General features: G+C 35.5%; 2 protein-coding genes and 1 long non-coding RNA gene across 27 annotated transcripts in view; 1 reads left to right on the top strand and 2 right to left on the bottom strand.

The window, feature by feature from the left end:
* The window catches only part of LOC122718139, a 40,646-nt gene extending 22,595 nt beyond the window's left edge, over positions 1-18,051 (top strand). For 12 of the 24 annotated variants that reach the window (XM_043942886.1, XM_043942893.1, XM_043942901.1 and 9 more), the window contains 13 exons: positions 1,702-3,608; positions 3,725-6,036; positions 7,956-8,169; positions 8,611-8,717; positions 9,905-10,041; positions 10,600-10,800; positions 11,139-11,482; positions 11,703-11,922; positions 12,083-12,388; positions 12,740-13,327; positions 13,420-14,147; positions 14,238-16,483; positions 17,926-18,051. In XM_043942886.1, coding sequence (XP_043798821.1) covers positions 7,967-8,169; positions 8,611-8,717; positions 9,905-10,041; positions 10,600-10,800; positions 11,139-11,482; positions 11,703-11,922; positions 12,083-12,388; positions 12,740-13,327; positions 13,420-14,147; positions 14,238-14,613 — 3,210 coding nt within the window. In that variant the 5' untranslated portion in view covers positions 1,702-3,608; positions 3,725-6,036; positions 7,956-7,966 and the 3' untranslated portion in view covers positions 14,614-16,483; positions 17,926-18,051. Of the gene's footprint in view, positions 1-1,701; positions 3,609-3,724; positions 6,037-7,955; positions 8,170-8,610; positions 8,718-9,904; positions 10,243-10,599; positions 10,801-11,138; positions 11,483-11,702; positions 11,923-12,082; positions 12,389-12,739; positions 13,328-13,419; positions 14,148-14,237; positions 16,484-17,925 lie in introns of those variants that run through there. The other 12 variants (XM_043942904.1, XM_043942898.1, XM_043942891.1 and 9 more) reach the window with 11 other exon arrangements.
* Positions 8,024-8,933, bottom strand: LOC122718144. The gene is made up of 3 exons (XR_006347331.1): positions 8,809-8,933; positions 8,598-8,734; positions 8,024-8,152 (listed from the first exon to the last, which is right to left on the bottom strand). It is a non-coding gene; the product is annotated as an uncharacterized LOC122718144 (long non-coding RNA).
* On the bottom strand, positions 17,403-20,476 carry LOC122718141 (transcription initiation factor TFIID subunit 5). 2 transcript variants are annotated; one of them, XR_006347323.1, is made up of 12 exons: positions 20,341-20,476; positions 19,980-20,165; positions 19,695-19,897; positions 19,428-19,624; positions 19,152-19,356; positions 18,962-19,081; positions 18,749-18,894; positions 18,530-18,667; positions 18,259-18,452; positions 18,113-18,169; positions 17,878-18,024; positions 17,640-17,776 (listed from the first exon to the last, which is right to left on the bottom strand). XR_006347323.1 is itself a non-coding variant. In XM_043942907.1 (11 exons), exons 1-11 carry the CDS (start codon positions 20,401-20,403, stop codon positions 17,562-17,564), a joined length of 1,959 nt encoding a protein of 652 aa, XP_043798842.1. In that variant the 5' UTR covers positions 20,404-20,476; the 3' UTR covers positions 17,403-17,561. The 2 variants fall into 2 exon arrangements, 1 of the variants encoding a protein (XP_043798842.1); XM_043942907.1 differs by having other exon boundaries at positions 17,403-17,776; positions 17,878-18,169.
* Positions 20,477-21,774: the final 1,298 nt, after the last annotated feature.

Below are 21,774 nucleotides of genomic sequence, written 5' to 3'. Positions count from 1 at the left end.
TATGAGGGATGGTCTAGAAATTTTTCATCCGCGAACAGTCTCGCTTTGTCAACCTCTTTGTAGCCGAGATAATGTCTTGCGCGTACCTTCTTGGATTGGCTAATTTCCCTTTTTCCTAAGAATACTTTGTCGCTGCTTTTCGCATTTACCAAGCGTGTCATTTTTGTAGGTTATGAGACAAAAAAAATATGTAGATCTTATGATTCTTTAGGCAAGAAACGGATGACTTGAATAAAATTCAAGTCAGTGTAAATATATATTATTGAACGTTGGATATGTGAATCTTGGTATATTTGTAAAAAAAAATATAATCTCGATTAATCATATTTCGAACATTTTTATCGATCGATTAGAGTTTCGATTGTTTAGACAATATATCGATAAATATTAGAAATACATTTGGTGCAATAAACGGTGACATGATATGTAGTGCATTGTTATGTGCTGTCGCTAGCGAATTTCGCCAGTGATGTTCCGTGATTGCGCATCGATTTTTCGAGAGAGGTTTATTTGAAGAGCGACAGGGGCGATTGTAAATTTCGGATAGGACCCGAGTCAACTTCCTGATAAACAAACAGTTCCATCGAATAAATGCACGATTCGCGTATTAATCCTGTTCCTGTGACTAGTGCATTACAGTTTTGTTGAGTTAAAGCTTTACATAAAACAGTGAAATTTAATGGTAGAACAGTTTTATCAAAAATATTAAAATTTTGATTATTGCAAAATAAGTTCAAATACTGAAACAATAAGTAAATTTTATCGTTTGTTTTTTGCAGTGATTGTAAAAAATTAACAAAATTCATATGGAGATCATTTTTATCTTAACGGAAGCCATTTTGCGGTCGATTTTTTTTTTTATTTGATTTCACTAATAATAGTTGAAGAATAGAAGTAAAAAAACTGTATGGAAACGAGCAATTAAGCAGAAACCTGAACCATTTCGTTCGTAATTAATTTATTCTGGTTGAGTGGGAATTAACTGCTGTTTTTTATGCGTCATTTTTTGACGTCAGTTTTCATTCGCTATAGAAACAGGGTATGATTAACATTTCTCATTTTTTTTGTGTACATACGCACTGAAATATATATATAGCGAGTATAAATTTTTACCTTTGTACCAGTGACTCTCAGCGTTCCTCAATTTGTCAAGTTTAGCTACAAAATTTTCAGAAAGAACACTCGAAAAAAAATGAAAGAGTAACGTACTTATATACACATCAACCCGCGTGCAAAACTTGGAAGTTGAAAATTGTTCCATCCTGATTAAAATGTTTCTCTTTTTTTTCTTTTTTTTTCTTTTCTTTTCTTTTCTTTTCTTTTTTTTTTTTTTCTTTGTCCCAATACAAACCGTACATATGTCCGTATATATATATATATATATATATATATATGTATACGTTGGTTCGAATATGAAAAAGTCACTGAAATTTTCCATTGCGAATATATATTTCTAATAATAGATTAAAAATTGTAAGATAAAATTTAAAGTATTGATTTTTCATCGTTCTATTGTATCTTTATCGTTTTCTCAGCACAATCAACAGCGACTCGGCCAATCAATTCGCTATTCTGATATACTTTTTCGAAGTTGGGAATTTGTGGTAGTACTTTGATTACCGTAGAAAAAAAAAAGAACGAAGCTATAGTCTGCTGCTGTCGATGACATCCACACTCATCTATTCAACTATATCTACCTAGGTCTTCACGATCCGTCTACATGAGTGGAGCTGTGTCTTTGTGTCGTCGCAATCACAAGGAAAGACGAGCACCATTACACCGACATAGAGGACGGCCAGGGAGCAGAAGTGTAGGAGGAAGAAGAGAAGGAGGAGGAAAAGAAGTCGTAGATTAATCGGGGACGCCTAACAATCGCGTGCTATTCTTCGTTCACGTGCTGTACCCTAGCTCGACTCCCTTTTCCGCACGAGAGGACGAGGTCTCTGAATTCGACGAGGTACCTGGGCAAAACAGCGGGGAGACGAGTGGAAAAATAGAGAATAGAGACAAAAAGGGATGAAAAAAAAGAAAAGAAAAAGGACTAGAAGGAAGAGATATATAATGGAGACTCCTAGTTCGTGGATCGAAGAATGGCGCCACATGTACTACGCGTGTTCACGCTAACGCTCTTGCAAAAAGCTAAACGTCAAGCTTAACTATACAGTGCATCGTGGCGCGGTGATATATGGCGTGTGTATGGAACCAGGATACGGACCGATGAAGCAAGATTACCAACGACAGATAAGATCCTGATGATGCTAGGTCGCGCCAGCCGCTCTTATCCAGCTTCTGATAGACAAGCCTGGTAATACATGTGTTTGTTTTTGTAGGTACGATCGAGATATGTTTACGCGGACTAGTAGTATAAATTGAGGGGAAACAAAGGATTGAAAAGAGGATTGAAACTTGCTAACCCCGGAAATCGTTGGTGATGAATGTACCGGCACATAAATTTTAGGATTCATCGTTCCATCCATGTGATTCAGATTTCGTTTAGATGCTTCGATTACGGATACGGTGTCTGTTGATAAAAGCGATGGTGAAGCGATATTTTTTGTCTCAAGATTATAGAAATGCTGGAGGAATTTGAACGAAAATTATCAAGACAAATTTCCTAACCTATTAATTATCAAATGTATACTAGTGATTCGATGTTAAACTGTGAAAATGTAATTGAAACCGATTCAGGACAACCGCAAAGAGGCGAGTTTGGAATTCTTGGAATTTTAAAATCTCAATGAGCTTGGGTATTTTTCAATTTCGACGATGTAACTCAATATTGGATGTCGAATATTGGATTATCGGAAGATCCACGATCCATGACGAAACTTCGACAACGAGATTAATAAGTGAGGATCAAATTCTGTAAGGTTCAATTTCTGGCTTGACCTTTAGGCGAAAATTGGATTTTCCGGCTTCCTTGTTTCTCGGTTGCGTTGGTTTTTTTTTTTTTTATCACGTTATATCGTTTCGTTATCAGGAAAGCAAGGAAAAAGCCTGTGATATTTTGAAGAAATGAGAATGGAAATATACAATGGAAAATACGATGTTGCAGTTGGATCGCGTGTCTGTGATATGAAGCAACACGTTGTGGTCAGAAATCGAGGGGTAAGCTTCGGAAAAGGAACATTTATCAGCGCCATGCTATATTTGGGTCTTGAATAAATTGACTTTTTGCACACGTCGGAGCGGAACCAATGGAAAGAAATTACCAACCAGATAAAATCCTGATGATGTCAGGTCGCGCCAACCACGGTTTACTTACTCAGCTCTTGCCAGAGGAAAGGCAAGATGGCTGTGTTTGATTTACCAAGATTGCCTGCACGTCCGCTCGATCAATCGATCAAAGAATTGATGACAAATGAGCAGAATAGTAAATAAAGGAAATTTATTTCAAGCGTGAAAATTGAATTTAACGAGCAGTTTGTTGTAATTGTAGTTAGGATGGTGCAAGATTGCCAAGATTAATTAAGAAGCTAAAAGACTTGAGCTACGAAGTGATGAAAGGAATGAGAAAGAGATAGGTTAGGTGGCGTTGAAGAATGATTTCCAAATATTAATTTGAAAATATAATGCTATTCTATTAAATTTATAATAATTTGATAAAGGTAGACTGAAATATATTTTTATTGACGATATTTAAAAATTAAAATTGAGACAATGATAAAAAAAAAACTGTATCTTATTACAATCGCAATTAACGAAATTTTTGATATTCTTTCAGATCAGGTTTTCAGTTTGAATAAAGTTCATGAAACTTTATGTCAGATGATCCAGTTTATATCTCGCCATGATAAACGATCGATATATTGGTTTATCGACATATAATGAGATAAGGATATAGTAAATGGCGCAAAAGAAGCATTGAAATTTTGATCGCTCTCCGATATTGTTCGCAGAGCTAGGATGAAAATTTTATCTCGTTCCGCCTGCTGGCAGCGTTTTATTTATTTAATGACCCGGCCATAGGATGTAATTAAATAGCTCGCTTTTACTGCACAAAACGACTGGGCTTTCGGGCAAATATTAATCAACCGTAGAGAGAAGGGATATTCCGTTTCGTTAACGACTAATGCACAATTGAAAAGCGACCTCACTCGAATATAATATTACAAAATACACCGTTGCCACGTTTTATTTATAATCGGGCACTACATGCATCGGGCAAGGTTTGCACAGTCCAAAAAGTTTGATTTTTGGCAACGACAAGCCCCCGCCATCGCATACAACACTTATTTCCTTCTCTTTTCAGTACTTCCTGGCACTTTTCCCTGCCAACTTCGTTCAACCACATATGTGCAGTCTTCCTATTCTACGTATACGTAGAAACATTGCATCTATCTAACACCCGAGAGATATATAGTTGGATCCTGCAAACAGAAGTCTATAGATACTGCTTCCTTGCTATAAAAAAAGTCTCGCTCATTTAGCTTTCATTTCCTGAGTTCTGAAAACCATTTCATTTTAAAACGGATATCTTTTATATTATGGATATCTTTTATATTCGACATATATTTAATCATTGAATAATTTTTCATCTCAATTCATACGTTCGCTGCAATTTGAACATTCAATGATCTCAATCGAAGAAATTTATCAGGTATTAATATTTTTTTTTTCTTTTTTATATAACGTAACGTCATGTAACAACCAAATACATTAATCATTCCTCATATTTTTCTTAGATGCTCCGTCTTGCTCCGACTACGAGGCCCGAATAGCACCGTAATACATCTTGAACATCTTCCATCTTCCGCGCAACAATTTCCGCCTTATTTATTACCAGTAATTTTTAATATCGCGTTATTGCTGTGCACTACCTATGAATGTAGGAGAGTTTCGCTACGAAATTTCTCACGTGGAAACCGACTTACCCAATCTCTCTCTCTCTCTCTCTCTCTCTCTCTCTCTCTCTCTCTCTCTCTTTCTCTGTCTGTCTATCTCTATGGTATCACTTATTCCTAGGAATTTTCATTTTTTTGGCACTCTTCCCTGGTTGAACCAAATCCGTCTATTCATTGGATAGAAGACTGTAACAAGTGACACGGGCTTCGGATAAAGTGGCAAAAACGGAAATGGACATTGTTGAATTTTCGAATTGAATGGTGGCCGATTTCGATCGATCGATCGGTATCGGTTTCATGCTGAATGGAGGGGAACTGGTGGTAGATTTTCGAGTCGCGAATCGACTGACCAGAAGGGTGAAATGAATGAAAGCGGTCACGAGGCTCTTCAGTCTCGATATCGGGGCCAGTGTAGCGGCGGCGAAGGCATCGATTTTCGAGGCGTGCATACCAATATCGAGGGATATAGAAAGAAGAAGTGGCTCGGTGGCGCGGCAGCCACCGTGAGAGGCTATAATTAAGCAACAGGTTGTAGCTTCTTCGCGGAAATTTATGAGCGACGCCCGATGCGGGACGATCCACCGTTTTGAATTGAATTTTAACATGCCTCTGTTCGGCCCTGTCTTCGAGCCCCACACGCTTTTTGCGAACCGGCATTCCCATCGATCGGCCACCGCTCGGGGGGGAAACGGCAATTGATTGTAAAAAAAAAAGGCCGCCGCGTGATCAATAACGCGGAAAGAGGCGCCGCTTGCCAACCGGCGGTGAAGGTGAATCTAGAACCGTTCCGCCCGTCCTGCCCCTATTTCGGCCAAGATTAAAGGGTAACCGAGATGGCAAATGTTAATGGAACGGAATAGGAAGTTCGTTCACCACTCTTCCCTGAAGAATTTTCAATGTGCAACCGGCCAGGATAGAGAAGCTAACGAGCTTTTATCGGGCGTAGCATGCCAAGAATAATGGTAAACGATTTTGTTGAAACGAAAGATAATACTAATTTTTTTTTTTCTTTTCTTTTTTCTTCTACAATACGATTTTAATTTTATAGATCTCTCCTCGATAAATTATATTGCAAAAAAAAAGAAAAAAAAAAAAGAAGATTCATTCAAAAGATTCAAGATTCGAAGAGGAGAGTAGGAAATAAATTCTTCTGCGGCATCACGGCCTTCCTCCCAGGGAAAGAATTCAGCTGGTAGGTCCAATTACAGAAATCGGTGGGGCGATCATCGTATCGTGGATCCGAAGAAGGGCAAAATACACGGCCAATTTGCGTGGAAAGCCGCGGCAATACAGCCGAATTGGAGCGCGAGGAGGTGGAGCCGGAGTTGTTACGCAAAATCGTTCCTTCCTCGGCCGCGTTTCTAAGTACCCGGCGCCAACCATCCAGGATCCAGTAAAAGCTTGAATCGTCGATCCACGATCTCCAGCCTGCCTCCATTCTTGGCCGACGATCCACCCGGCCTCAATTTTGCATCGATGAAAACGACCGTGGCGCGGAAGGGGAAAAGTGGGAGGGGGAGGCAAAATCAGGAGGATGTTAGACAAGGAGGAAGGAGGAGTGGAGACGGTTGATCCACCGCGAAGAGGTCCTCTCAATCCGCAGTCGATTTTCCCGTGCACCGACCCAATTTCGAGGCTGGTGCGGGCAATTTAACCAAGGCCCCGGCTCGTGTGTTCGCTCTCCTCCTCCCCCCCCCTTTCCTTCTCTTTCCCCCGTATTACCGTAACGCCGATTCCTCTCGTCGTATAACGGTTGAAACTGATTTTAAAATCGGTCGCGGAGACGCTGTTTCCCCCACCACTTTCGCGTTCTACCGCCATCTTGTTCTATTATATATATACCTATACATATATACGTATACATATATATATATATATATATATATATATATATGGCGTGTGTGCTGTGTACGTCTCTCTCTCTCTCTCTCTCTCTCTCTCTCTCTCTCTCTCTCTCTCTCTCTCTCTCTCTCTCTCTCTCTCTCTCTCTCTGTCTGTGTGTGTGTGTGTGTGTGTGTGTGTGTGTGTGTGTGTGTGTGTGTGTGTGTGTGTGTGTGTGTGTGTGTGTGTGTGTGTGTGTGTGTGTGTGTGTGTGTGTGTGTGTGTGTGTGTAAGAATGGAAGCAGCGATTGGAAAATTTATAAAGGCATTCTGCTGAAATTCAAACAAACAAAAGTTCAACAATTTTCCTAGTTCTTTTTTCTCGTTCACCGCTTATTGAAAGATTGGAAAAGATATATAAAGATCAAGATATAATCATCGAGGGAATCATCGTACTTCCAACCTTCGATTTTTCGATATTCAATCGACGGTGCTCGTTTAAGTTGTTTGCAATTTCACTGTGACACTCGAGTACGAGGCGGCCCCGTGTATTTGTGAACCGGGGCCAAATTACCATATTCCAGTCTCGGGTACGTGTTCCTGGGCCGCGTTTGGCCCGGATTTCACTCGGCGACTTAATAAACAGAACCTTTCGCGGCACGTGTACCACGCAGTTTTTCGTTTAAATTCTTTATTTATTATTATTTTTTTTTTTAGGGGATTTATCCACTTTTAGGATCCTCACACGTTCCTCTTCTTTTTCTCTCTCTCTCTCTCTTTCTCCACTCTCTTTCTTCTCAATGATGGCCGTGACAACGAAGAAGAGGAAAGGAAAGGAAAGGAAAGAATTATCACGAACACCATTATATGATTAAAGCAAACTGGTGCCGACTATTTGTACTAGGAAATAGGAGACAGATCCCAGGCACGGGAGGCAAATATAAGCGGTTGAATAGAATTAGCATAATCCTAGCTATTATCTCCGCGAGTTTCAGGCCTCTTTGTCCAATGTTACGTGCCCTACTATACACTTAAATAAGTGTTTCGCTTTTATGAAATCGTTGTACACGTACATATTTTTAATATTGTGCGAATAATCTATTTAAAAGTTTTATCCAACGTCAACGTTTTCTTATAAAAATAATAATAATAATATTATTATTATTATTATTAAGAAATATAGGAAACGTAATATTTCTGATAAAATTCTATTTTTTCCCCTTTTTCTTTTTCAAGTTTGCCGTTCTCTCGCTTGATGGCGCTCTTACTTTTTTTCTTTCTTTTTTTCAGGGTGAGGGGGCATGTTGATGTGCCGGCGGTTGCTGCTGATCGCAGCCGCGATCACGGCCTCGATCGAGGCTGGCTCCGCTAGTTACCATCCAGGAATCTCGTCAGACTATTCTGGATATCCCGGCTTCCCGATCTATCCAGGCCTGACGTCGGCCGAATCCTCGTCGGGCGCCACAGCTACAACACCGACATCGAGTCTGGAAAATGTTTGCAGGTAATTTTGCTATATTTGATACATTTAACACGATAAGTTGAAAAGTTTTTAATTAATCTTCCCTTTTTGAAAACGGACGGGCAATTAGTATAGAGTATTTAGGGGAGGAAAAAAGCTCTGCGATTCTATAGGAACTTTGAAACAAGGTCGGCTGGAACAGACTTTTCCCTTCCACCATTTCATATATATATAAAAGGAAGAAAAAAGAATCTTGTATTTTTCACGAGGATAAATTGAAAAATCGTCCGCCAGCCTGTTTGCGTTCGAGATCGATATTTTCTTACCCTTATTCCCCGCTTTCCGTTCGCGGCTGTTACAAAAATAGGATTAAACGGGGATTAAAAATCGTCATTGAATCGTATATATATATATATATATATAAATGAATTTGAAAGGATATATTGTAAGTTATTGTAAGTTTTATTTACATTTCATTTGCAGGCCATCCGAGTACCTATGCGGGACCGGAAACTGCGTCGCCCAGGACAAATACTGCGACGGCGAAGATGATTGCGGCGACAACACCGACGAGCCGAAATATTGCACCCGTGAGTTTATCCGTTTCCTCGAAATTTTTATCCAATTAAAATTCATATCGATGCGTAATTACGATCAAATAGGTTAAAATACACCACTTACGTCAAAATATACGGATTTCCAATTTCGTGACCCCTTTCGTTGACCCAAAAGCGTATTTCACGATAAACGTGTAATTTGAATTCTTCCAATCTTCTTTAGGCCGCGAACGTACTTGGAAAATGTATTTAATACGTTGACTGCCACGCATGTTTCTAACGAAATTCTACTTTAGGCCACGTGGTGCGCCACTGTAGCCAAGTATATTCCAGTACTTGTACCGATATTTTAGTAATGTCTGATCATCGCAAGAATAATATTTCGCATCATTTGTTTCTATCATTACTATTGGTAATAGAAGTATTGATAATAGTAATTGTATTGACAATAGTATTGAATAGTAGTACTGATTTATAGTGTATTTTGGATATTTCAATTTGGATAATATGAATGCCCTTCGACTAGTAACAAATGTACTTCTTAATTGTGTATAATTGTAAATTATTCGTGTGGCTTGTCTTAGAGACCAGGGCTTGTCTTTTACAATGTCACAGCAGGTCTCGTGTCCGAGAGCATATGTTCATAAACTAATTGTTATATCATGAAACTTGTAATTAAAAAATTAGAAGATTTAGAGAATTATTACCTGCAAAATTATTGATCTGAAAATACAACAAAATCTTCAACAAAATCTTCTTTTGTCAAAATCTTCAACGGAGTCAACATAATATTCGGATAAAAGATGATAAATGGACCAATCAAACGAAGGAATTAAAAAAAGACAACAACTTTTTGTCCAAATTGTCTGGATCAACCTTGTATAAAATGTTTTAAAATTTTCAAAATAATTTTTCTAATAAATTATTTTTTTATTATTTTTATAACAATTTAATAATTTTATTACACTCTCCAGAATATCTTTCCAAATACCTATAAATATCGTTCATAAATAGTCAAATAAGCGGCAGTCAACGTGTTAATAAAGACACATTGTTGTCCATCGTTCCATTCAAAGCTCATAAACTTTCCTTAATAAATAAGTTGGAACCTCGAGCGTCTCAAATTAAATTGAAAAGAAAGGAGAGGAAGAGGGAGAGAAAAAGATATTGGAAACGATAGATGCGATCGATATTTTATTTTTGTGTGTCTGGGTTCACAGCGTGCAACAGAACATTGTACGGAGACGTCGGTCGGACCTACAGAGTGGAAGTCCGCCGGCCGAGGGAGGATCGACTGCCGTTCTTGTGTCATCTCAACTTCACTGCCGCCGGCTCCGATCTGGGAGACCTAGTTCAGGTGGGAAGGAAAGAGAAGGACGCGTGAACGCGAGCGTTCAATCCGTAGAAAAATAAAGCGCTGACTCGGCATTGCGCTAGTGGAGGGGGACTGTCACGAGGCAGACAGTAGTTGCGGACAATAATTTTTTCTCCACTCGTAGGGACGCGCGCGAGTGGTGTTTAACGAAAAAAAAAAAATTGTCTCTCGAAAATTATTTTTGTAAGTTTTTTATTTTACTTTTGTTCAATCATCCTCGTTTCTTTATCTTCTTCTCTTTTCTTTTTCTCTATTTCTTCTTTACTTTCTTGCTTTCTTTGTTTTGTCTGGATTACCGCAAGGCTTCTCCTCTTTTAATCCATTTCCAGATGTTGATGTTTAATTCAATAATTTAATTCAATTGTTTAACCGTTTTTTTTTTTCAAATATGCTTTGATCAAAGAATGAGAGAAACAATTGAACGCTTGTGAACTTATGTTAATAGTACAGGCTTATATTTTTCTATATAAATTAATTTAATTAATTCAATTAATCGCAATGGAAATTATCAAACTAAAATCCCTGTAATTGAAATTGCAGTTAACATTCGACACGTTCACTGTGGGTCGATTTTTATCCTTCACGTCCGAAGGATGCCCGGATGGTTACATGAGCATACGGGAGAGGGGTCGTCCAGCGACTGGAGGTCAATGGTGCGGAAGCGCGTGGGGTTACACCGTGTATTACAGCGAAACACCTTCCATCAACTTAACTTTGTATTTGCTCCGTCTAGCCGAGCAGGTACGAAAGCAGTTCCCCCCCTTCAATAATTAATATAGCTCAGTTTACAAGAAAGAACCCAGTAAACTTCTTAAGAAGTTCGTTTTCTGTAATAAAATCCAAACTTTACATCAAGAATTTTTAAAATACGATTATGCTTATATTTTTTCTTTATTATTATTATTATTATTTTGTTATATTTATTATATTTTATTATATTTATATTTTTTATTATATTTGTTATATTTTATTATATTTATATTTCTTATTATATTTGTTATATTTTATTATATTTATATTTCTTATTATATTTGTTATATGTTTTATATTATCATTTTACTATATTTAATTGTTAACAGGGTAGCGGTTATAATTTCGACTTCAAGTTGTCGTACAAGTTTCTGAGACGGAGCGAGGCCCACCTCAGGTACGGGAACAGCAGCATGTCCACGTGGCGGGGGGAGCTAGTGAACGGGACGTATTGCGATCGTGTTCTCACCAAGTGCGACACGCGAGCCTGTCGACTTCAATCGCCGAATTACCCGGGTGTTTACCCGAGAAACGTCACTTGCTATTACCGTGTGGAGCAAAATCGTGCACCACCAGGTCATCGGGCGTTGCTCGCAGTGAGTCAGCGGAATAGCCACAAGATACACATCAAAGACCAGGTCGTCAAGTACGATGGTAGCCAAAGGATATTAAGGTAGTAGCTTTTTTATCGTAACATCTTTCTGAAACATGAAGAAAAAGCTATGGAAATTATAATTAATCGACTTTTCAACTCTTCTTCTTTTTTGTTATTCTACATAGTATATATTATATGTAATGTGCAACGAAGTTTTAAAAAAAGATAATCAATTTTTTCCAAGATTTAAGACCAAGAATTAATTTGGATGGATTATTTTACTTATACACGTTTGCAGAGTTTGGGATCAATGCAACGTTGTGCAAGATTACTTGACGGTTTACGACGGCGGCTCAACCTCCGATAAGGTGCTTGTACGACTTTGTGGAGGTGACGCGGTGCCAGATATAGTGAGCAGTCACAACACGATGCTTCTCGAGTTTCACACGTCACCCTACGACAATCCCTTTCATCCCGTTCCTTTGTCGTTTTTGCCCGGTTTCGAGCTCGAGGTTCAGGTAATTTCCTTAATTACATTTTCTGTAATAATAATAATAAATTTTTTCATTCCATCTATTATATATCTATCTATTATTATATTTATATTATATATCTATCTATTATTATATTTATATTATATATCTATCTATTATTATATTGTCTATCATTTATTCAAAGGTGTTGTTCGTGGACGAGAAATCCCGTAGCTTCGTCAAGGAGAACAACAATTGTGATTTTTATATATCGAGCGACGAAAGTTCATCGGGCATCTTGGAAAACCCGAAACATTCCCTGCCTCCGAACACAACTTGTCGATATCATTTCCAAGGGAAACCGAACGAGATCGTTTGGTTGTCTTTCGTCAAGTATTATGCTGCCAGTGCCGACGCCGCCGCGAGTATCGACGTTGCCTCCGACTGCAATGCGAAACTTTTCATTTGGGACGGCGATCGCACGCTAGATAAATTAATTCCTATACGTAAGGTACGATACACCTTCGAATGCCCAAGCCTTTTTTCAATAAAATATCATCTAATTCTGTGATAAATTTCATCATTCCAATATTTTCAAAACTGATTGTAACTCAAAAAAAAAAGCATTTATTTTTGTAAAGATATAAAATAGTGCAATTTTCTAGCTATATTAACACCTAAAAATATAAGAGAGATAAATAAATCTAGAAGAAATCTTGTTTATAAATAAATTATTGTATATAAATTATATTTTGTATATAAATTATTATATTATTTATTATTATATTATTAATTTATTATAAATTATATTAAATATAAATTATATATTGTATATAAGTAAGCTAGTATTTATAATTTTCAGAATATTACCCTGATGGGCCAGTTCTGCAAAGACGACACACCACGTCTCTGCGACCACAGCTTGTTGCGGAACGGAAGTCGTCACGCGAGGCCTTGCAGCCTCGCGGAGAGTTACGTTTCCAGCGGCAGAGACCTCACCCTGGAGCACATACTGCGTCAAGGAAGTGCACTTTATCCGATAAGCTTTGTACTGCGATACGAGTTCGTGCACGAGGCGGTTTCTTGTAACCACGTGTTCGGCTCCTCGTCAACCTCATCCACGTCTTCCACGTCCTCCTTATCCTCTTCGTCCTCCTCCACTCTGCTCTCACCCCCTGCCAAAGCAGGGAAATTCGCGTCGCCGAAAAGTGTATTCTTTTATGGCCGTGGCGGTGCACAGAACGTTAGCTGTGTATATCGTTTCGAGGCCGAGCCGGATCACAGGATAGAACTGTCGATAAGTAGGGCCTCGTTTGGAGATAAAGGATGTTCCTCGTACGTGGATCCGTTGGTCAATAGATGGACTTGCGATCGACGCATAGGGGATTCCACGAGGCTCGGCGTCGCGGAGTTGATCGTTGCCGAGTATCCTTGGCAGGGAGTGGAATTGGTATGGTAGATTTTTGATAAAGGAAAAAGAAATGAAATAAATAAATAAATAAATAAATCGTTAAATAACGATGAAATTGTTTGTACATTCAGATTCGAGATTGCCTGTGTTCGAACGTGAGCGACAGGATCGTCCTGAGAACGTTGACATCAAATGTGGTCGAGGTCCGATTCACGGTTTCCTTGATGAACGTCACGCAGGATTACAGGGATTTTTACTTCGAGGGAGAATATCGTTTCGTTGCGCTGGGGGCGGAGACGAGTGAGCAAGGTTGCTCGACGAAGCTCGAGGAGCGACGGTTACGAGGGACCAGTGGTGAAATTTCCCTCAGAAGTCCGTTACCGCGAGTAATTCCCGGTGTTGCCGCCGTGGAAGAAATTCTAACCAACACGGAAGATCTGACCGCGACCCAATGTGTGAACGAACCTTGGTTAATAGAACCGGAGGACGCGCGAATTAATTATTTGTATTTAAGAACAGCTGGGTACGGTATCACATTGGATAACGTCGAGGAATGCACGACATTGAATAGAATTGTTGTTTATTCGGCGGCCAACACGAAGGATCGTAGTGTAATTTGTCCCGAGGTAGGTGTCGACACTGCAAGAACGGTGGATTTTTTCTCTGGTGGTTGGAACTATAGCGCCATTAACGCTACTGTCGCCATGACGCAACACTCGAGGAGCTTCGTCGTCGAATTCCTTCAAAGAGAGCCTGGATTTTATGCCGTCACTTGGATGGCTATTTCTAAAAGATCTCCGAGTTCTAGCATTGGGCCTAATGTCTTCACGATACTGCCTCACGAGGATTGTCCTTATCGGTAAGGTTGATCCCTGTTGTTCAAGTAATTATACATATAAAGATATAAAAACAATGTGTGATATGTTTGTTATGTAATTTTATTTTATAGGTGCCCCGAAATTCAGGCGTGTATAAGTTCTGTTTTATGGTGCGATGGGATCCGTCATTGTCCTTCCGGTTTCGACGAGGAAGAAACCAATTGTTCGTACCGTTTCGGTGTAACATTACTCTACGTGGCCGTAGGAGCTGGTGCTTTAGGTATATTTCTGATCCTGTTGCTTGCTACTGGTTGCCTCAAGTACTGCCTCTATCGACATAAAGCTCGAAAGAAAAAAAAGAATGTCGTTTTGAACGTGAACCATCTCCATGTGAATCACACTCATCATAATAATGGTTTAACTGGAAGTCGTTTAAGCGGACGATATAATCTTGCCACGCCACAAGAAATGTATTTGGAAAATTATGGGAAGGACAGTATTTGTTGACAATACGCCATTGCTAATATCGAGACCACCGTGTGAATATTACAGGATTTTTAAAATATGCCTACCTCGCTGGCCTCTGATCCCCCTCCCCTCCCGCGGAAAATATGGAAGCAAACGACGAAATAATTGATCGAATATTTCCCCATTGGATAGCGCATACGCGCGAGAAAAACATATACGCAATAATCGTACTAAATTTTCGTAGACCAATTTGAAGGCATTTAACAAAAGAAATGGATTCTGAGTTGTATCGAAGTTTCGAGCACGATCTACGCTTTGTCTTAAATATTTAATTTTAGACGAGAGGAAGAAACGTCACTTTTGATAACGTCTTTTAGATTTTAAATTCAAGTTAAATTGGAATACTAAGAGGTTTCGAATTTCACAGCATATTAACTAATAGACAAAGAATGGATCGAATCGATGAAAAATTCGTGCTGCTCGAATAAATCGTGTATATGATTTCCATGGAAAAACCGTGGTATCACAGTAGCACTAGGAACACACGTTTAGGTTAAAGTAATGCGTGATTATGAAAAAAAGAGAGAGAGAGAGAGAAAGAGAGAGAGAGAGAAAGAGAGAAATGAAAAAGAACATACAGAGCATGAAAGATTATACTACGAAGAAAAAATGAGCATGGCTGATACGTACGAATATATGCTTTTAAAACGAAGTAGGAATCTGTAATTTGCATCGAGAAAAAAAGAGAATTTTTATCACAGTCGGTTGCTGGGAAACGAGTGTCACAAACGTCCACGACGAGAAACGACGCAGAACTGAATTGGCGGGAAAAAGAGGGAACTGAAAATAGTGGCCAGTATAAAATCCGATTGAATGAATCCTATACATATAAATCGCATGTGAACATCGGGGGAAAACGAAACGGAACTACTGTGATTTATTGAAAAAGAAATTTAAAAAAAACAAAAAACTTTATGATCATACTTTATGAGAACTGTACAAAAAAAAAAGCTAAAAAAAAAAAAAAATAGAAAAAAAAAAGAAACAGATTATTTCGATCGATATTTCTCACTTTTAAAATCAATTTTATTCTATAATTTTATAAATTGTCGCGTTTGAATGACGATATTCATATGCAATTTATTCTAAGGAATTACACGACCAAGATCAATCATATGCGTTATCATCGACCCCAGTTCCATCTTATCAAATCGATGTAATCTGCGTCGATCCGTCGAAAAATCCAACGTTTTTTGTAAAAAAAAAAAAAAAAAAGAAAACACGCAACCATCACGACCATTAACGCGAGAGCATAGCGACGCCTTCTATAACTGCCATTTTAGGACCTAGTTCGAGATTAAATAAATATCTCGACAGACACTACTACAAATAATCCGGTTGTCAATGTTCTAATTCTATGCTCCTGCGTTAATCGCGATCCTAACCTATCCAAATTTCATAAGTACGTTACAAAGATGATATAACATATAGTTAAATGACACATGTAACCTAGGTTTGATATCAATGCGCGAGGCTTGAATGGGACGTAGAGTTTGATGTATAGTTGATTATCGTTTAAACGAATGTGAAGGCGAGAGAAGTGAACAACATGAGATTGACAACGCATACATTGTAACCTTATTACGAAAGTGTTAACTACTTAAAAAGAAAAACATCATTTCACGTATGCACACACCGACACATGTACGAAAGGAATGACATTACTTAAATACATACTACATACACACACGTATGGTAAAAGCGCGTAACTTACGTCTGTATGCTGTGATAGAAGTAAGCGTATCAACAATCGGAAATAAATTTCTCGCGTGAATTTGATCTGGATTTTTATCATGAGTTAAAACAGTACCCGTTCCTCTTCTCCTATCAATCCTGTAATTTTATGTTGGTACGTAAAGAAAGTATAATATTAATAATATTAATATAATATTAATAAAATGATATCGTAAATAAAAATCATCAAATGCATCTAAAAAAGTAACGATCATAGTTGAATAGAAACGATTCCAGCAAAATAAATGAAATGAAAGAAACATTTTTTTTTGAAAAAGCTGCGATTTCATTATTCAGATCCTTTTTCCGTCGACCTTCAAACTAACGTGCAGTTTAGTTTGTAACGTTTAGTTTTCTTCACTTGTATTTGCTCTATTTTAATATTCAAATAGATTTTTAAAAAGATGTGCTTTTGAAAAGCGATGTTGGTCAACTATAAATATCATCCTTCAAATGAAATGTTCAATGTCGGTTACTAAAGATTATCTTAGCAATAATTTCTTTGAATTTATTGAAAATACTCTTTGAAATCGTTTTTTCTTTTCAAAATTATATCTCGATAATCTTAATGTTTTTTCCTACTTTAAAATATTCTCTTTCGTATTTTTTAGATTTTACAAAATTTTGCATTATAGAAATATCTTTTAAATTCTCGTTTTTCTTCAGTGAACAATTTGAATTAAAATCTCATGAAAATACAATAGGAACTAATGATAGAATTTTACATAAAGAGCAATTGAATATTTCCGTTTAAATATGCAAATAGAATATGAAATCCATTGGTCACTGAGAGACGTTCATCCATATTCTAGTCGTAATTAAAATTCATCAACCGAATTTCCTATTCTATTCATGAACATAAATCTTCGAATTGATTGATTATTATTTATATAAGATTGATTTGTTCAAAAAAGCGAAAAAAAAACAAGAAAAGAGAAAATATCAGAATATTTTAATGTTTTGTATTTTGAAAAAAAGCTGTACAATATCTAAATATTGTGATTAAACGTGTATATATACATATAAATATAGCTTTTAGAACATTAATCGATCATATAATCATTAGGTATGATTCAGGTACATCGCATAATCAATGTGAAAAAATTTATTAACAAACATTCTTATTTTACAACAATGATGAATGGATGCCAGACCATATCTCATTAGAATTCGTTTAAACATTATTATGTTTGCTATGTTGATTCGAACATTCCAACGCCTAAAAGTAAATTTCTTCGTGAGAAATGCAACGCCAATACGGGAGTGCTTTTTGTCGCGAACGTTCGAAGAAGATATGTTTCTGCGTTTGTTTTTACATCTGGATTGTGCGATACGTTCACATCTTCTAAACTCATTTCTTCTGCAAGTTTCGTGAAATCCCATAATTTAATCGTACAATCTAATGAACCTGAAAAAATAATAGATTAGATAACTAGAATAACAGATAAAATATATAATTTTTTTCTTTGAATATATAATATAAATTAAAAGTAATCCAAAATAACTAACCTGAAACTAGTATATTTCCATCTCTGCTAAATGATAAACAATGAATAGTACCAGAATGACTCGATAAGGCTGCGACAAGATGACCATGTGCTAAATCCCAAACTAAAACACGATGATCTGCACCGGCCGACGCCAGAAATCGACCTTCTGCGGAAAAAGCAAGGGAGTAAATCGGAGCTTTGTGTCCTGTCATTAATCTGACTTGGCTGCCGGTTACGCAGTCCCATAATCTTACTGTCATGTCACTGGAACCGGTTGCTACGTAGTTTGAATTTGGATGAAACTGCACTACCTAAAAAAAAAAAAAAAAAAAAAAGAATTAATTTCTTATTATATTTATGTCAGTTATCATAAATTTGAAATTTACGAATATAAACTTACATCTACATCTGAGTAGTGGCCAGCAAATATACGAAGCGGTTGATGAGAATCAGTTGCCCAAAGTCGAGCGGTTTTATCATGAGAAGAAGTTGCAAAATAATAACCATGGGGTGAAAATCTTACACACCAGACGGGGAATAAATGACCCTTGTAGCATACGACACATGTCCATGTATGTAAAGACCATAATCTTACTACAATAAAACATAATATAATAGCTATTGAGTATAATTATCATGATATTTTAAAATCTATCTGTATCTAAATGTACCTGTACTATCTTCTGAAGATGATAATAGAAGATTTCTATCTGGACTGAATGATAAATTGTATATAGGACCATTATGTCCGAATAATGACCTCGACGTTTCCGCTGTACGATCGTCCATCATTCTTACCAGTACATCATCTATATTGCGATATGAATATATTTTAATATTTATAATATAATAAATATTTTATGATTTAATTAAATAGAAATTGATATTACCAGCTTCTCTGTCTATATCTTGTAATTGTTCCCCTGTCTTCATCAGTCTTAATTTTTGTGGAACTAAGCTCCATACCTTTATACAAGAATCACTGAATCCAATAGCCAGTAAACTTGAATCTTCTGCTACTTCAGCTGCTGTCACACTAAGTTTTGTATTATATATATGCCATTTGTTTACTTTGAATTAATCTTTATATTTTATAAACTTACGTATGTACTGCATTCAATAATGTATAAAAACATATAGATGGTAATGTATCAGGACCAAGTATAACACGTTTCGACGCTTCTCTCAATGCTTTTACTTTTTCCAATTTATCTGCATCTTTTCTATACTTCATCAGATTTTGTTATGTTTATAAATGTATAATAAAAAAAATATATGAATAAATCTCCTTACAAGTTAGGCAGAGGCATCCTTCCAACAGGTGGAGCATTTGGATCTGATTTAGTTTTCTTTGAAAATAATGGATCTTTTTTGGCTTTTTTCTTTTTCGGTTTATCTCCATCTACACCACCCGTATCATCTTCCTCTTCTTCAGTTGGAGGCATACATTGAATGTCTGGTTCCTTTAAAAGTCCATAATAAACTTTGGCCTTATTATCTGAAATGAAAATAATAATTTTAGAAAAATATTTTTATTGAAAATTTTCATATTTTATTTAAACATATTACCTTGTCTTGTTGCTTCACCAACTACTGCACCAGATGTAGCATCTATCTGTTGTTTATTTCTAGCTACTCCTTCATACATATCAAAATAAAGATGCTCTTGTATAATATTCAGTAATACACTATGTTTCTTTTCTTGTAAATGTCGTTTTAATATAGAAAGAGTATCCCTTGACATTCTAATTATAAACTGATTTGACCTGTAGAATATTTCATATTGATATATAATTGATATAAATTTGAATTTAATTTGAATTTATTAATATTTACTTAAAAGTATCAGTTAATTCATTTCCAGCCATTTGTTCACGTTTTGTTACATTGGATAATCTCTTCAAGTCATTTTGGTAATATTCTTCCAAATTTCCACCAAATTTTTCCAATAATAGCCTTGCTTCTTGAGAATGATTATTATAAACTAATTCAAGATACATATGTACCAAAACTGGATATAAAATTGTACCCAATTCATGCTATTATTTAACAGATTTAATTTTTTATATATTAATATATTTTTTATGGAATATATTTAATTCATATATTTTATATTTTTACCTTATATATATCTAAAGATCCTTCTACAAATTTTTTTAGTTCGCTATATGCTTTTTCATAAAGAGCAGGATCTCCTTCACTTTTATAAGCAGAAAGAACACTGTTCACTTCAGAATCAGTTTGCTGAGTTTCATCTGGAGAGATATCTGTCAGATTTGCCTCTTTTTTAAAGAGTTCTTCCGTTCCCTATATAAAATATAATATATATGAATATATATTTACTAAATTATAATAATAATATATTTTTACATATTTTATAAAAAAAATACAAAAATATTCAGTGATTTTTAATAAAATTTTGATGTTTATATTAATATTTAAGGTTAGAAAAGTTTTAATGGTGAAATCCACTTCGAAATACCTTTAGATTATATTTTCTGAGTAGCTGCAGAACTGCAAGCATAGTACTTTTATCGTTTTCCATTTTCAACTGAGTTTTTCTGTCAATAAATCAAAATATTCGTTAACAAATAAACCGCATAAGAAATGCACAGTTACTACGCCGTCCGAACGCGCACGTAGGCGCGTGTGTACAACTTATCATTCCGAAATTTCTTGTAATTAAAGTATGTGGCGCTACTGTCGGATTATATTGTCATTTATATATATATATATAATACAAATAACATAATAGTTTCTTTTATAAAATTAACAAATCCTTTGTTCATCATAAATTGTAAATTAAAATGATAAAAATAATTTTTTAAAAAGCAATATCAAAAAATTAAAAATTAAAAATTATTTAAATTCTTTTTATGTTATAATTTAATTATATTTAATATTGATTTCCTGATTTACGTTAAAATCTTTTTAGATTTAATTTATTTTTTATTAGATTTTTAATAAATATATCTTTATAGTACTATATAATAATTGAAATATTATATAATAATAATTTAATTTTTACATAATTTTGAATGAATAAGAAATTATATGATTTCAGCCAATCAAAATGTTACTTACTTTGTGAATAAGATACTATGATGCTCCAGCCAATAAGAACGCTATTTACTTTATGGAGAAAGAACTACGTTGCTTCAAGCAATCAAAATATTATTTATTTTATGGATAAGAAATTATGCCAATCAAAGTGCCGTTTTCTGAATATTTGGCGGGAGACATCATTTATCTATTGAAAATTTTTGTGACAGGATGTGTTATCTGTTTGAAGTGGGCTTTCTACGCAGAAAGTAATTATATTCATATTTTATTATTAAATTTATAAATTACTATTAATCTCATTTATTTAATAATTTAAACATTGTGATAATGAAATTAATTAAATTCTTAAATTTTTCCTTTTATCTATTTGACAGTTGATAATACCGGTTATTTGAGCGATATTTGAATTTATTTATTGCTTTATTTTAATATAGTTTTAATTTTTTACACTTATTTTACGATTTTGATTTTTATAAATACAAATTAACATTCGATTGTTAGAATGATTTCGAAAAACAAATGATATAATATGCACATGTTATTGTTGATGATTTTTTGACGATAATTTTTTTGCAAATAAGTTTTATTTTAACAAAGATAAATATATTTAGAATTATTTACGTGATTTTTTTATTTATATTAAAACGAAACATATTGAAATAGTTAGTTCATAAAAATCAATTCATTTTATCAAATTAAATTTGTTAGTAATATATTTCTCTTCTAAATGCTTATTTTTATTAATCATATGTATATTTTTTTTTTTTTACTTATATTATGTTCAAAATTAAGTTTAATTTTTTATAAGAAATTAATAATTTAAATAAATTATAATCATAGACGAGAAATAGAA

Source organism: Apis laboriosa, unplaced genomic scaffold (assembly GCF_014066325.1).
Source record: "Apis laboriosa isolate Shangri-la unplaced genomic scaffold, ASM1406632v1 scaffold5_cov152, whole genome shotgun sequence".
NCBI classification, from domain to species: domain Eukaryota; kingdom Metazoa; phylum Arthropoda; class Insecta; order Hymenoptera; family Apidae; genus Apis; species Apis laboriosa.
Note: the sequence above shows the minus strand (reverse complement) of the source record. Positions and strands in the feature narration are given on the sequence as shown.

Bases quoted from the DNA above. Each gene is read 5' to 3' on its own strand.
- LOC122718141 (XM_043942907.1), bottom strand. From the start codon at position 20,403: ATGGAAAACGATAAAAGTACTATGCTTGCAGTTCTGCAGCTACTCAGA. The intron at 19,898-19,979 runs GTAAAAATATAA...GTTAAATAATAG, and splicing joins GATCTTTAGATATATATAAG to CATGAATTGGGTACAATTTT. The intron at 18,453-18,529 runs GTACATTTAGAT...GTTTTATTGTAG, and splicing joins ATCTTCAGAAGATAGTACAG to TAAGATTATGGTCTTTACAT.